We start from the raw sequence: 16,738 nt of genomic DNA on the forward strand, positions 1-16,738 counted from the left end.
AAAACATGGTGGTATGCAACTATTTCTGAAACAATAACAAGCTATAATATTATTTTTACTGAATACTATTTTTTCTATTATTGTAAAATATGTAAATCCGTGCCACCTGCAGTACCCTTGTGTACCACCAATCAAAAACAATGCTTTAGTGCTGTACAGTGTACTAGTTATAATGTACCACTAGAGGACACTGTCCCCACACAATACTATGCTGTAGCATAGTCCTTCGTCCTTCCTTAATATTGAGAGGGATGTCTGTGATATATCTATGATATATCACATTATATATATATATATATATATATATATATATATATATATATATATATATATATATATATATATATGATATGGCATTTTTTATTTGTTTCAGTTGGAAATGTATGAGCCTAATGTACAAGTAATTTGTGTTATATATTTCTATGATAGTATACACTTTCATGTTTTTTTTTTACTTTACTTTTTTTTTTTTTAAGCTCTCATCACTGCCAATTCTCAAGGCTACTCACACAAACAATTTTGGCTATTCAAATTCATATATATAATTTGATTATAAACCAGACAAAAATTAGTGAAAGATATCCAAGCCAAGATATTACTATCTAAGTTTTTGGTGGTCAATAATGGTCTCAAATTCTGCCACATCTTGGTAAATTAGATTTGCTATATCAGCAAGAAACCAGTATGAATCAAAGGTATGTATTAGGTATTATACTTAAAATAATTATTTCTGAGAACTCACTAGGATAAACAATCAAACTAAATTCTAATAAGTTGCTCTCCTCTTGGATTCGAGAGTTGAACTTATTCTGCTGTTTCAATAATCACTGTGGAATGCAAACTGCAATACTACGATAGTTTCCAAAGGCTACACAGGTACAGTACAGGTACACTCCAGGTACACTCCAGGTACACTCCAGGTAAGGTACACTACAGGTACACTACAGGTATACTATGGGTATACTACAGGTACACTACACGTACACTACAGGTACAGTACAGGTATACTATGGGTATACTACAGGTACACTACACGTACACTACAGGTACAGTACAGGTATATTAAAGGTACACGTACACTACAGGTACACTCCAGGTACACTACAGGTACACTACAGGTACACTACAGGTAAACGCCAGATACACTACAGGTATAGTACGGTTATACTATGGGTACACTACAGGTACACTACAGGTATACTCCAGGTACAATACAGGTACAGTACAGGTATACTACGGGTACACTACAGGTACAGTACAGGTATACTGCGGGTACACTCCAGGTACACAACAGGTATACTAAAGGTATACTGGGATTCAAAGTCAGAACCTTTTGGATGGGAGTCAAACCCTCTAACACTGGAGGGGCCCACACAGTGCCTCACCAGGCCCCTGGGTATTGCTTGGGTATAGCTTCTCAAAAGCCTGCATCTCATTTCTTAGCTTTCTCATGCAGTAGTTAAATATAACCATGCTGGGATCTAATGTGTTAGTGACGCTTCACACTGACTGGAAGGCCGTCATTCATGTCAACATATCACAGGCAACATATCTAATAACTTCGATGGGCAGAAAAGGGCAGTTTGACATAGCGGGATGGCTCTTAAAATAGAGGATTGGGACGTCAGCCCCCCGCTGTGAGCGCCAAGCATCTCTACTGCTTCAGTGCCTTTGAGCAAAAACCGGTCAACCTCATACAGCCTTAGTAGGTTGTCTCTCACACCGCTTTTGGTGAATTCAGAGATATTTCAAAATATAAGTTATTCAATTAAGATAAATATACTTTGGAGACACAATTTCATTTGGCGTCCTCTATATGAAAGTCAGAAAAATTCAAACTATTTTGATTATTTTCCAATTATCGTGATTCGTGTGCTAAAACCGACATGCTGAATCCATCATATATACAGAGGGCAGTCAGAGAACACAATGTTCACAGGGCTCAAGACTGACACCAAAGAGGTATCATGTGGATGGGAGGTGTTATTTACGCATCAGTGCTAGACTGCTAGTAAAAACAGAATATATATATATATATATATATAGGGTTATACATACATACAGGGTTCCCCTGAAACGGTCTTAGTGGTTTAAACCTATTTTATTGGATAATGCTTCAAAAAGCAAACTGTGCTATGTGGAGAAAGTCACTGGCTTCGGATCCGCTCCTCAAAGAATGCACTATTCTGCATAACGGATCGTATTTGGAGTATTTTAACCAATTAGCAGCTGTGATTATTCAATATAGAAGGAGGAGCGACAACTTTGTTAGTTTGGTAAGTGATGTCGAGGCCCTCGGCAAAAAAAATAGAAAAAAGACCCCCTTTGCAATAAAAACATTTTACAATTTATTCAAAGTGAGTTCATCTGTTGAATGAACACAGACGGAAAAGTTAGTTGCCCCAGTACCACCAGTCGAAAATGTTAGTCTTGAGCCCTGGTTCATATTAATTACATTTTACACAGCTTACATTTCAAAATGTGCATAAAGAAGATAAATAAAACTAAACAAAAGTCAAATCAACAGATTTCCTCCACAACATCCACAAAGTTGTTACCTGCATTGCAAGTGCCTTCGATGCTGTGCCTCTCCTCCAGTAACAGAGTATATCCCACAGCTTGTGCCACACATATGTGGCCCCCAAACACAGGCGGCTCCATAGCCACATGTCTCTGCTCTTGAGGAATGGCTCCATGGCTCTGATTTCACTTTTCACCACTCAGCAAAATTCTTGAGCAGTTCTTCAGACCTATCCTGTTTATATATAACCAGACCTAAGACCGGGAGACCACAAGGGTGAGGAAAGATGGCAGAATGGTAACGGGGGAATATGAAGTGTTCCGAGCGTAAGTTCCGCCCTTCTTTACAGAACTGGCGTCGACTTCATCGAGGATGTGTTAATCCGACCGATCCCCACCCCCCTATCAGGATCTGCAGCATAAGGACAAGGGGTTTGAGGTGATGAAACAAGAGGAACAGGTGCATACTGAGTTTGGTCAGGGGCCACAGTGGTTTTACATACATAGGCTACTCTATGAAATAGGTATGGCTGTCTATCTATCTGTCTATCTATCAGTCCCTTTCTAAAAAACCCTTCTATATCTTTCAAGGTCCAATCCTTGTTCATCTCTTTGCCAAACACACTCATGAACGCACGTACACACACGCATACAAATGCACACAATCAGACGTACACACACACACACACACACACACACACACACACACACACACACACACACACTAAAACCTTTCAGAAATGTAATCATACGATTAAAATGGGAGGATCATGTTGTTGTACGACTGATCTCTAGGTCAGCGTGCCATGGCCTAGTACACGTGTAGAGGTCCCTTCTGCGGGGTTGAATTACAAATAACGTACACATGCACACACGTGGGCCACAACGACCTGTGAGATCACTGCACATTATGCACCTTATGCTAAAATTTGTAAACACAAATACACAATTATCTCACTACCATGTAACAACCATTCATCTGTAGGTCAGATTCCTTTAGTTTAATTGATTTGGCTAACTTCACTGGGGTGTTTGCAGCCATAGACACCAAGGACTACACACAACACACACACACACACACACACATCCAGAATGTCTGGCACCATACCCAGACACTCTTCAAGTCGTCTGCAGCCCATGCCGTTGCTCTGATGAAGGGCTTCCTAGCACGACCCAAACTGTCTGCCTCCTGCTGTCACTTAGTTAGAATGATTTAAATCTCGTTGGAAGATTGGTGTGAAGTATGAGTTTTAGACACACCCTTTAAAATCCTCAAACTTCAGTTGTTGGATCACATGCGGTCAGTTTGGATTGTGTTAATATCATTTGATGATTTATAAAGATCTGTAGTACTTTATAATACTGGTGAAATAAAAGGAAATGTACTCATGAGCTCGAATAATTGTTGATAGACAGACCATAATCGTTTATTAAATGTCAAGTGTAAGCTCGATAGCCCATGCGTAGAGGTGTTTAAATGTAATGAAAATGTAAAAAAAAAACTTTGTAACGGACATTGACATTGAATATTTCTTTGTGTATGACCAAATTACGCATATTGCGATTTATTATTGATTAATTTATTCATTATTTATAATTGTATTATTATTTTTCCCATGCTGATCATCTCGGATAGCCTCTATCCGAGAGATAACTACATGTCCCACAATGCAACTGAAACTAACAGTACATAAAACTATATTTTCTCGCATTATTATTTTCATTAAAAAAACTCCTTTAAACTACTTAATAACTGTTAAAAGGGAAATTCGGCAAACGAAACCTTAACTTAAATCGTACTATTTAAAGCCATATGCGCAAACTCCCAATGTTTTGGTCACGTGTGGAAAAAAAGGTCAAAAGTTTCGCGGGAAAAAAAAACATGGAGGACGAAGTGACAGCGCCTTTGCTCTCAGAGTCTGTGCAATGCCCCGTTTGCTCTAAAGGATTCAAAGCTTCCAAGATTAACGCACATCTCGACAGATGCCTTCAAGACGACGACGACCGCTGTCCGTCCACCATGGACGAGGGCGGACCACCTCTTAAGAAACCCCGCGTCACTACTGCTTCACCTCCACCCGTACCTGTCAACGGGACCCCGACCCGTGGGCTCCGAGGTACGTCCTCGACCGTGTTCTCCCTGTTTCAGAACAAAAAACCCAACGTTTCAGTTCAAGGTGAACGCAGTCCATCCTTTTCCGAGCAACAACAACAACAACAACAACAACAACAACCAGGTTATTCTTCATCAGCCGCCAGCAGGGGTGTTAAACGCACCGCTCCAGGTGATACAGAACCAGGACAGACTGATGCTGATCCCACTATGCCCAGTCCACCCAGTACACCATTAATCTCAGTGAAGAAATCTACGGAAGCCGTGCCATCCCGGACCTTTCTGACCACCGACAAGCCCTTAGCCGAGACACTGCGACCCAAAACGCTGGAGGAGTACTTTGGACAGAACAAAGTGGTGGGAGAGCACACTCTCCTCCGCTCACTTCTGGACTCACAAGACATACCCTCGTTGATACTGTGGGGACCACCCGGATGTGGAAAGGTTATTCATTTAAATGATCCTATGCATAGTTGCCTTAAATATATCCTGTCCAGTTGCACCAGCGTTAATGCAATTACTCTTTGACGCAGTCTTTGCACAAGTCAAGTCAAGTCAAGTTTTATTTATATAGCCCATTTCGTACACAGAAAGGTAACCCAATGTGCTTAACATAGTCATGAAAAAAATCCCAGATAAAAATAGTTAAAATATCATATCATAAAATGATCGCATAGATTAAAATAGTTTACAATGTTAAGGCTGCAAATTTTATTAACCCAACGAGTCTACTAATTCGAGATGAAAGTAATTACATGTATTGCAATGAAATTAAAGTTATGCAATGGCTTGGTCTTAAATATATTCTGCATCTATAAACACAAATACATGAAGTATACATAAGGGTATCTGTATATCTCTCTGTGACGATGACAGCTGAACATCCCCAATAAGGCTGTACAACGTAAGTCAAACGATGTAAATACTGCTGCTCAAGTGACGATCATCAGTCCATATCGTGTCTTGCTGCTTTCCTGTCTCTCTTTCTAGACCACTCTCGCTCACATCATAGCCAGCCAGAGCAAGCAGAAGGGAACCGTGCGCTTTGTGAAGCTCTCTGCCACCAGCGCGTCAACCAGTGACGTGCGAGAGGTGATCAAGCAGGCGCAGAACGAACTGCGGCTGTGCAAGAGGAGAACCATCATGTTCATAGACGAGATCCACCGCTTCAATAAGTCCCAGCAGGTGCTGACCAGCAAACTCAACAAATTTCTCTGTCAATTTTGAAATGCATATATAGCCATGATGGCATATGTATTTTTAGATTATTGTCTTGCACCTCCACCTTAAGGTGTGTGTGTGTGTGTGTGTGTGTGTGTGTGTGTGTGTGTGTGTGTGTGTGTGTGTGTGTGTGTGTGTGTGTGTGTGTGTGTGTGTGTGTGTGTGTGTGTGTGTGTGTGTGTCAGCATACATGTGTCCTTTCAGTTTGGTTGTTGTGTGTAAGTGCTTGCCCTTTACAGTCATAAACATTCCTTAATATAAGCATAATAATGTTAAGCTTGCCGTGTGTGTGTGTGTGTGTCTGCGTGCGTGCGTGTGTAGGACACCTTCCTCCCTCACGTGGAGTGTGGCACGGTGACCCTGATCGGGGCGACCACGGAGAACCCCTCCTTCCAGGTGAACTCTGCGCTGCTGAGCCGCTGCAGGGTGCTGGTGCTGGAGAAGCTCTCTGTGGAGGCCATGGGCTCCATCCTGCAGCGCGCCGTGGACTCCCTGGGGGTCCGCGTGCTGGGGGACGGGGAGCAGGCCGAGGACCTGGACGAGCCCCCCGATGACGGATCACAGTGAGTCACCTCTAAGCCCCACGCCACATCGCTAATTATTGTTAATTATCAGTTTAATTAACAATTAGGGTGCTCATATTGGGCAATAGTGTATTCCGCACTATTCACGGAGCCTGAGGTCGACCTTCGGTCTCAGGGGCTATTCCCCACTATTCACGGAGCCTGAGGTGAATAATTGTTTAAGTATATACTACACGTGAACACTCCAAAAATAAACAAGATAGCACTTTTTGCTGGGACTAATTTGCTTTTATTAGCAGTTTATTTGTTTTTATTAGCGTGACGATACGACCGACGATACGACCTCGTGAAAACAATATCCAGAGTTTGAGATCTCAATCATGGGATATTGCCCAATATCCCGAGATAGCGAACCAATCAAATTGTGCCAACTTAGGAGGTTCACGTGTAGCATATACTAATATCCAATATCTTTTTAAACTAAAAAGTAAATAAAATTACTTTCAAACTGAGTAATATGCTGTTGAGTGCTGAGAGAGGTTTGTTTTAAGATGCCACAACAGCAGCTCTTTTCTGCATTTCACTTTCAGTTTGGTCGTGTTGACATTCTTGGCAAGCAGGCCTTATAGTTGAACTTCTGAAACGTGCGGGGAACTTTGCCTGCCCACACCTACTAAACGCTGGGAAACAATCCTATTTTATACAGCTCTCTCAACAATAATGCATCACTGCGAACAGTGAAGGCTTTTGACCATCCAAACCAAAATACTTAATCTATAAATACATCAACATTATACATAATGTATTCATAAGACATCTCGTAAATTTGTAATTTACAACCAAACATTTTTCGATGACAATATCTTTGTGGGTGTTTATGATTTGCTTGAATAGCACTCGCGTCATTCGAGTACATGTTTCCACCCTCACCTACCTGCTAGACTGGGCCCGCACGTGTTGGGTGGCCTGGCATAGAGCCGTAAGGAAACACTCCCACAATAATCCATCAGAGCTGCTGTTCAATGAGCTCGTCTAACTCGCTGCTGACGCACGGCAGGCACGCAGCAAAACGCTGAAATAGACCTGAAGTCTATTTATAACCTGCATTGACGCTTGCCTCCATGAATAAACTGTGCATTCAAAGAAAGTTCATATGTTTGTGTGTCAACTAATGAAATAATGTATAGGTTAGTAGTTGTAGTTGCATATTGCAGGGGGAAAAACACCCTCTTGTCAAATTTAGTTTGTTAATAATATATATTGAATATATATCCTTACTAGTAGTCATATTTTGCATTGTAGTCGACCTACACCATAGGGTCTTGTGCGGGGGTGCATCCCTAGGGTGAGCCCTACACCGTAGGGATAACGTTGCAACCCCATATCATATACTTAAGCAATAGATCACGACAGGCTGTGGTATACGCTCATTATACCACAGTTAAGGGGCGTTGTCCGTCCCAACGCACAGCGGAGGGACGGCGACCCCCTTAACTGTGGTATAATGAGCGTATATTCAAAATGAATTTAAAATTAAGGAGTTGGCTAAAATTTTCATTGTTGACCTATTCAGGGCATTTGTTCAATCTGTATTTTGAGCCCAATAAGATGGCCTCTGTCTTACCAAGATGTAGGGACAGCATGTTATCGATCAGCCAGCTGTTTACAGAAGCTAGCTCTGTGCTCAGGGTGCTCTCTAAGGTGGATTGATGTTTATGGGACATTAACAGTGCTGACTCTGCGTACAGAAATAAGTCACATGCGCAGGAGTCTGACATATCATTAATATATGGTAAAAATAATGACGGGCCAAGAATGCTTCCTTGTGGAATACCGCATTCAACTATTCTAGGTTCAGCTCTCCTCCTAGGGCCACCAATTGTTCCCTCCCTGACAAGTATGACCTAAACCACCTATGTGTGGGGCTGTCTGCTCCCAGGGCCTCCAGTTTGTCAATCAATCTGCCATGATTCACCGTATCAAATGCCTTTTGGAGGTCAAGTAACACCATTCCGCAGAGATTTCCATTATCTATATCCCTGCGTATGATGTCGGAAAGGTAGAGTAGGCATGATTCGGTGGAATGTGACTTCCTGAATCCGGATTGGAATTTAAACATGAAGTTGTTTTTATTCATGTATTCATTCAATTGCTCATTTACCACCTTTTCAAAAAATTTAGAGACTGTGTACAAAATAGAGACGGGTCTGTAGTTACCAGGGTCGTGGCTGTTTCCCTTTTTAAAAAGTGCTAAGTTAGTGTTCCTATAGTTAGTGCTCTACTGTAATTATTAATGGTAATTTCCTTGTTGCTTATGGTTTCATCTAACCAACTTTCCGTAAAGCAGATAACCCCAACCTCTGAATGTTTCACCAGTTGTCTAATTTCATCAATTTTTGGTGACAGACTTCTCACATGTAGGAAATGTAAACCTTTCTCACTAAAAACTGATTTAAAATCCTTGACCGTGATCTCCGGAATCGGGCCGTCCGCTGCCTCGCTGTTAGAAGATGTTGTCATGTTGTCGTGGTCAACGTCACTCTGTGTAAGAAGGTCCTTGTTTGGTCCGAGGCAGAGCCATCGCCACCTGGCCGTTCCACTTATAGTTCATGGGTTTCGGATGTTGATCGCGTGTTCATATGGCTTTACCTCCGGGTGCTCTGGTTGCTTCATACCTCATAACCTGCTGCCGACCCACCCATAACCAATGGTCCCAGGCACCCTGCTGTGCGACAGCCCACCGATCCAAGCGGGTTAGGCTGCAGAGAGCTTTCCCCGACTGAGATGAATAAAGTATATTCTTCTTTCTGTTTTGCATGAAAAGCGCTATATAAAATAAGCGCTTATTTTTGGTCTTGGCATCTGCTTCCCTCATCTTAACAATGCAGTGTGTATGATTTAGTGGACCCCCGGCCCCTCTCTCCACGTCTCCCGTTCCTATGAATTTGGAGAAGCTACAGGGGCCTATACTTTACCCAAACGATGTCATCGTTTATGACCGCATCAAGTGACCGGTTTCCCGGTTTCAAGTGATGAGGTTCCTCAAAGGATGCATTAATTGTTGTTATTTAGTCAGCAAAACTCTAGGAATGTAATGTGAGCAGTGAAAGCTGCCCTGCATGCCAGTAAACTGAAGTGCTGACTCAGAGAGAGAGAGAGAGAGAGAGAGAGAGAGAGAGAGAGAGAGAGAGAGAGAGAGAGAGAGAGAGAGAGAGAATCTCACCACAGTGTCACCCATCCTTACTGGAAAGCAGCTGGCGAGGCCTGCCACTGGGTGCTGGGAATGAATAACAAAGTCAAACTGTGGTGGTGGAGGAAGAGTTTGGTTTTGATGAAATGGGTCACACCATATAATGAGATAAGATTAAGATAAGATATGCGACGTTTGTTGTTGTTGTTATCGTACTACTGATATTTGTTGTTATTATTGTTGCTCTTTTCATTGTTGTTGTTTTTGTTGGTGTTGTCAATGTCGGTATTATTATCGTGATTATAGTTATTTATGTTTTTTGTTCTTGTTATTTTCATTAATATCTTTATGTATAGTTAGAGAGAGAGAGAGATGGTTGTTTGGCTACACATTGCTTGATGGTATCATAGGGCTTAGAGATTTGAGATGGGAGCTGAGAAAAAACAATTGACTTAGCGCATGCTTTCATCCAAAGTGACTTACAAAAAATACATTTGTCAGAAGAAAGAGAAACAATATATCGGTGCTGTCGGTACAGTATAGATATTCATAGAACCAAGTGCTAAGCATTTACAATTGCTAGGATTACCTAGCCATTATTACTTCACTTCACGACCGCTCCCATAGTCCATCTGATGATAATGGACCTGGGTTCCTCTGCGTGTCCCCTGTCAGACCGCAGGTGTGCATCGAGCAGAGGGCTCTGGACACCGTGGCCCACCTGTGTGACGGCGACGCCCGCGCAGGCCTCAACGGGCTGCAGATGGCCCTGCAGGCCCGGGTGGGCATGGCCCCCCCAGGGAGGGCCGGGGCCCCGCCCGGGAGGGTCGTGGTGCAGGAGAAGCACGTCAAGGAGGGTCTGCAGAGGTCCCACATCCTCTACGACAGGGGTCGGCAACCCGCGGCTCTAGAGCCGCATGCGGCTCTTTAACGCCGCCTAGTGGCTCCCTGGAGCTTTTTCAAAAATGTTTGAAAATGGAAAAAGATGGGGTTTCTCAAGCCAGGTGGCGCATTAGACCAGGGGCTCATCTCCTGTTTCCAAAATGCATCACAAACTCTAGTATAATTTACTACACGCTTATTATCACAAACTCAAACGCGGGAAAATATAACGGCGCCGGGACGTGCTCTCGCTACAGGTCCACGGCACGCTCGTCTCCGGTGCGCGTCGCGGCAGCCGGGGCGGCGGCGTTGACGGCAGACGGCTGGTACGCGTCCGCCTACCGCCGTACCAAGGCGGGTAGCTCGGAGGAAGATTTGGATTATTACAACAACAACAACACCAACTATTTCGACGCTCTGATGTCACGATCAACCCAAAACGTGTCATCGCTCACCCAAGTTGTTTCTATTATCATTGCTACATTGTCTCCAGCATATGGCGCGATTATGGACAGTATATTTTATTAAACACTCAGCTTCTGGTTAGTTCAATTTTGAGAATAGATTAACGGCGATATTTTTTTTATCGCCCGATAAGAGTCTCGCGTTAACGCAGCACGTTAACGCCGATAACGGCCCACCACTACGCAAAATATTATGCTCCTGTGCCACCACGCTGAGAAAAAAAGACTGATGGACAACCACATAAGCCACATTTTACAAACAAACAACAGCCATGCGTGCGCCAATTGAGACGATCAAAAGGGTTAAAACAGCGCCACCTATACGCCTGGAACATGAAGTAGCGTGTTGAGTCGTATTGAGATGGATCCGTGTGGACGCAAATGTTCTTGAAACGATGCCAGGGAAAACGGAGAAAAAAAAGATCGTTTTGGTACGTGTGGACTTGGCCTAAATCATGAAGGCTCATTATGTATTTGTAGTTAATTTAGTCATTTTGATAAGCTAATATAGCTACTATAGATACATACAGCATGCGTTGCCTTCATTATAAGGGTTATATAAGGCTTTTAATTTTTTGCGGCTCCAGACATATTTGTTTTTGTTTTTTTGGTCCAATATGGCTCTTTCAACATTTTGGGTTGCCGACCCCTGCTCTACGATAAAGCAGGTACCGTCGACGCTCTGCTTTAGGGGGCCAGAGAGGGGGCGACATATTTCAATTATTATCAATGAAATACATTTGATTAAATACGTTTTGAACTTTACACAATGTGTCGATAAATAAAATAAGCTATTTATAGTTAGTGTGTATTTATTGCTTTGACTCACCTCACTTTACCGCATCTCTTTTGAAGATGAGGTATATGTTGCTAATTTATGCATCACATCATAGCAAATGAGACTATATAAATCATTAATAATCAAGGAGGAACATAACCCACACGTAAAAACACATGATGACAGAGGATAGTTGTAGCCATATGTTAAGACACTTCCCCAAGATGGATGGTTGCTATGACTACTATATATATAATGTAATGTATGTGTATGTATGTATGTATGTATGGTGACTAATTCAATTGTATAGTCATTACTTTTTCTCAGGCGTGGATCTTATGCAACCTCAATATTTTATAATGACAGAAACATTGATTCCACAACTCCTAAAGTACAGATCCCTCAGTAGTACAAATAGGACGTGTTGTATGGAGAACTTGTATGCAAAGTGGCCTTATGTCAAGTAACTTCAGCCGACCATCAATTTAATCCAATCAGAAAAGGCAGGTGAAATGATCCCTTTGAACAGGTGTGGTGAAACACAGGCCTTAATGGGAATCAGGCCTCGTCTTTTGTTAAGCCTTTTACAGCAACATCCATTCATTTAACAAGGCCTTTCAAATCAGTTTTTATTTATTTATTTTATTTATTATTTTGAGTGAAATCAATAGTCTAATCTCCTGGTATATATTGCTTTAAAAAAAATGTAGGACTATTCATTAATTAAAACACACCTTTTAATTATTTTCATCCCCACACCCAACCCCCTAAAGTGCTCATCATTGAGTGTCTGGTGATAACACCATAAGCACTGTTATGTTTTGATGGAGGGGGTGTGGATGGGAAGAGCCAGGGGGGGCGGTGGGGTGCCAGTAATACCAGTTAATCCTGACCTTCCACACAAACATGCAGTCCTCCACACTGTCCCGTTAGGTAACATTCAGCTGTCCGCCAAGGTCAGATGTACTGACGTCACCGTCCTCAAGCTTGTGATCTTATTATTGAAGTCAAATGTTGAGTGAAGTTGATTGTTGTGGAATATTTTTCCCTGGGCTTGAATGGGAATAACCTCAGAATGTACCATGGAGGTGTGGGAATCGCAGGGTAGCTTACGATACGCGATACATGGCCCACGATGCAGATAATATTGCGATACAGCGATTCTGCGATAATCAATATATTATTAGACAACCTTATATACTTCACGTTGTTTGTCTAAGGATGAATACAAAATGACCGTGAAAAGGTAAAGGGCTAGATTTCTGTCTTTATTCATGGTCCAAACTGAGTTTTCAGTTACTCGTCTTTGAAAAAAAACTATATATTCTTTTGTTATTTTTAAATTAATATTTATATTTGGCGCCAGTGTATCGATTATTATATTGCATGAAGAAGGGTGGCGATATATCGAATTATCAATATTTTGTCCCATCCCTAGTAGTAGTACCATGGCAATTCTTCTTTCTTATCCACATGTTTTTCTCTTATGACTGTCCTGTACTTCCATTTTGACGTCCAAATTGCCCAAACACATCATATCCTCTGTGTGGGTCTTCTCAGTGTGTTTTCATGCGCACCCCAATGGTTTAAAGGTTGTGTTGTTCCCTGCCAGGCGAGGAGCACTTCAACTGCATCTCGGCGCTGCATAAGTCCATGAGGGGCTCCCACGAGAACGCCTCTCTCTACTGGCTGGCCCGTATGCTGGAAGGAGGGGAGGACCCCCTGTACGTGGCCCGCAGGCTGGTCCGCTTCGCCAGCGAGGACGTGGGTACGGGACACTTTGATACTCACATTCACATTTTAGGGCATTTGGAGACGTTTTCATCCAATGCGACTTGCAACCCTCCACACACCAATGGCGAAGTCAACCACACAAGGCGACAGCCAGCTCGTCGGGAGCAGTTAGGGTTAGGTGTCTCGCTGAGGGACACCTCGACATTCAGCTAGGAGGAGCCGGGGATCATTAAAGTGCAGGCAGGGCGCTACACCGGGGCTAGGGTTTGCCAAAGCCATGTCACAAATTGGCCTAGCCCCTGTTAAGCACCTTCATGCAGTTAAGAATAAATGTAATTTTCTAAATAAAGAAATGTATGAAAGTTTACAACCTGACACTGTTCTCAATCCGATCCCTGGAGACGTGTATTATCGAGATTATCATCTCGCCCTGTAATGCGCCTGTCCAGACATGCAATGGACGTTTTTCTCATGGGCTCAGCAAGCTTCCCTCCCTGTCCATATACGGGCAAAGAATCGGCAAAGAACCAACCATGTACGGGAAAAGAGCCAAGCTCCAGAAGATTATAGACCTTTTTGACTGAACCACAACAACAGATACATTGTCCTCCTATGAAAATGTCATAGGTTATTAATTATTATCGATATTCTGCGATTATCGTAGCCTGTCCAGTGGTGAAACCCTGCTTCAGTCTCTGGATCTGGCTGGAACAAGAAGACAAAAGAATATTGTCGGACAGTCAGCCTTTTATATTCTTGCAATATAAATATAATCTTATTTGCATATGAAGATCAATAGCTCCTTTTACCCCATGTGTGCAGTGTTGACAGGCATAGCGTGAATGTGCTTCTCGATTATAGCCACCGTGAGTTGGCGACTGCACTGTGGATATAATCCTTTCATTTATGACGTTGTGATGGACATTTAATCCGTCACATTTCAACCAATGCCCAGCATTGAGGCCTCTATATCGCGTGCAGGCCTTTCTTGCGCAAGTTATCGCGTGCAGTTATTTCTATTAGTTGCTTTGCAATAGAAATATGATCATTAAAATCGGGTTGATGGCCCTTTGCATCATACTAATTACATTCCTGACATAGTGTGATAGTGATAGGTGTTTCATCTGTAACATTATTACCACTGCATAGTTAATGATAATGATGATAATGCATAGGGGATGAAGACACTCCTTGCGTTATTATTGCTAAATGTATGGGCACTGTCCGGTGCTGAAGTCTGTCACCATTGCACGTGAAAGGCGTTTTTGTCATTGTCTTGTGGTCACTTGTATTAAGGTTATAGCTATTTCGTTGAATATTATTTGACCAAATTCAATAAAATAAATTATACATTTATATTGAATGTGCTGTGATCCATAACGAGAATTTATTTTATAAAGTAACTCTGAAGTCGTGAAGGTGTACTATTTACACCTGCATGTGATGGTGATGGCTAACAAGTATCTATGATTGATCATGTTACTAAGGGAAATCAAATGCAATCTCACGTATTTTCAGTCTTGCTTTCCTTCCATTCAGTCGGTGTGTAGTGGATACATCCAGCTTTGATGTTATTCTACATTTGTAGATCCTGTTGTTCATCACTTTAACCGATTGAAGCCTATTTAAAAACGTTGCATTGAGGGTTCCAGATTCACCCACTTCAGATTCAGGTCATCGCTTTACCGTACCGGCATTTAAAACCAAACCGACAGACTGGGAACAGTTAATATTTGTATATCTATGTATATTTGTAATATATAGATAATATGTCTAATATATCTTGCACTTGAAAATAGTTCTTGTGTAGCATCTTATTCTAACTATCTTTGTTGTATACGGTAACCTAGTGATTGTTAGTGCCTGGCACTTGGTTCTATGAACATCCTTACTGTACAGACAGCGATGCATCGTTTCTCTTTCTAATGACAAATGCACTGATTGTAAGTCGCCTTAGGCAAAAGCGTCTGCTAAATGTCAAAGTCATGTGAATGTGTGTTGTTCTGCGTGGTTCTGATCCTCCGGGTCTCTGGGTCTCTGGGTCCAGGTCTGGCAGATCCCTTGGCCCTGCCCCAGGCTGTGTCCGCCTACCAGGCCTGTCACTTCATCGGCATGCCAGAGTGTGAGGTGAGACCCTGGCCCAGTGCCCATCCCTACCAATAGAAATACTCAGTCTGCCTATTTGATGAAGTCGCCATGTGTACTATGTAAACTATCTCCTAGCTTAAAACCACCCGGGCATATCTCTAGGCAATGCTGAGTGATAGTTATTTCTGTAATGTCATCACTTAAATCACATCCTATACCCTGGAATATGATATATTCTACAAATACATAATGTTGGCCAGCCCATACCTTTTATCTTTTTATTTCTTTACAAGAATCTACCTACCGACGCAGCCACAACCCTTACCGCTAACACCACCCAGACAGCCCAGCTACACTAGTTCACTTCACAGAGCCGCACAGCGAGTTGGAGTGGACAGAACACTGTTATTGAGTGTTTTTTTTATTTATTCTGAAGGCCTCCCATCTCTTCATTGGGGAGGGGCTCAATCTTAAGACATGCACACAAATGCTTTGCTCATGTCGCTCAGGTCTTAGCTGGTGTGTTTCTGCTCTATTTCTTAACAACCTAACAACTGACAGTACTTGGTGCTATGAACATCCTCACTGTATGCCAACAGCGATATATTGTTTCTCTTCTTCTGACTAATGTACTCATTGTAAGTCGCTTTGGGTAAACCCATCTGCTAAATGCCCTACAACATATATATGTAAATGTCTTCCTATGCTTAAACCCCGCCCCCCCACCCGAACAGGTGATCCTGGCCCAGTGCGCCGTGTACCTGGCCCGCGCCCCCAAGTCCGTGGAGGTGTACAAGGCCTACGGCAACGTGAAGGCCTCCCTCAGGAGCCACAAGGGGCCCCTGCCCTCGGTGCCCCTCCACCTGCGCAACGCCTCCACCAAGCTCATGAAGGAGCTGGGCTACGCTAAGGGCTACAAGTACAACCCGGCGTTCAGCGGCCCCGCCGAGCAGGAGTACCTCCCCGAGGAGATCAGAGGGGTGGACTTCTTCACCTGGACCCCCTCTGAATGAGGTGGAGTCGTTGTGTGTGTGTGTGTGTGTGTGTGTGTGTGTGTGTGTGTGTGTGTGTGTGTGTGTGTGTGTGTGTGTGTGTGTGTGTGTGTGTGTGTGTGTGTGTGTGTGTGTGTGCGCGCGCGAGTGTACGTTGTAAACTTATTCAGATTCTGGTCGTGTTGACGTTTATATGCACATTGTTGGCAACGTGGAGCTGTCTGTCTTTTTT

The 16,738-nt window shown here is 42.8% G+C and overlaps 1 protein-coding gene across 1 annotated transcript; it reads left to right on the top strand.

Annotated features, from left to right (window-relative positions):
* Positions 1–4,402: 4,402 nt before the first annotated feature.
* Positions 4,403–16,550, top strand: wrnip1 (WRN helicase interacting protein 1; the record flags this gene model as incomplete). Its single annotated transcript, XM_084480685.1, has 7 exons — positions 4,403–5,077; positions 5,624–5,818; positions 6,176–6,417; positions 10,244–10,458; positions 13,305–13,460; positions 15,474–15,553; positions 16,249–16,550. 7 exons carry the CDS (start codon positions 4,403–4,405, stop codon positions 16,525–16,527), a joined length of 1,842 nt encoding a protein of 613 aa, XP_084336811.1. The 3' UTR covers positions 16,528–16,550.
* Between the last annotated feature and the right edge of the window lie 188 nt (positions 16,551–16,738).

Source organism: Micromesistius poutassou (genome assembly GCF_964030765.1).
Source record: "Micromesistius poutassou genome assembly, chromosome: 16".
In the NCBI taxonomy this organism is placed as follows: Eukaryota; Metazoa; Chordata; class Actinopteri; order Gadiformes; family Gadidae; genus Micromesistius; species Micromesistius poutassou.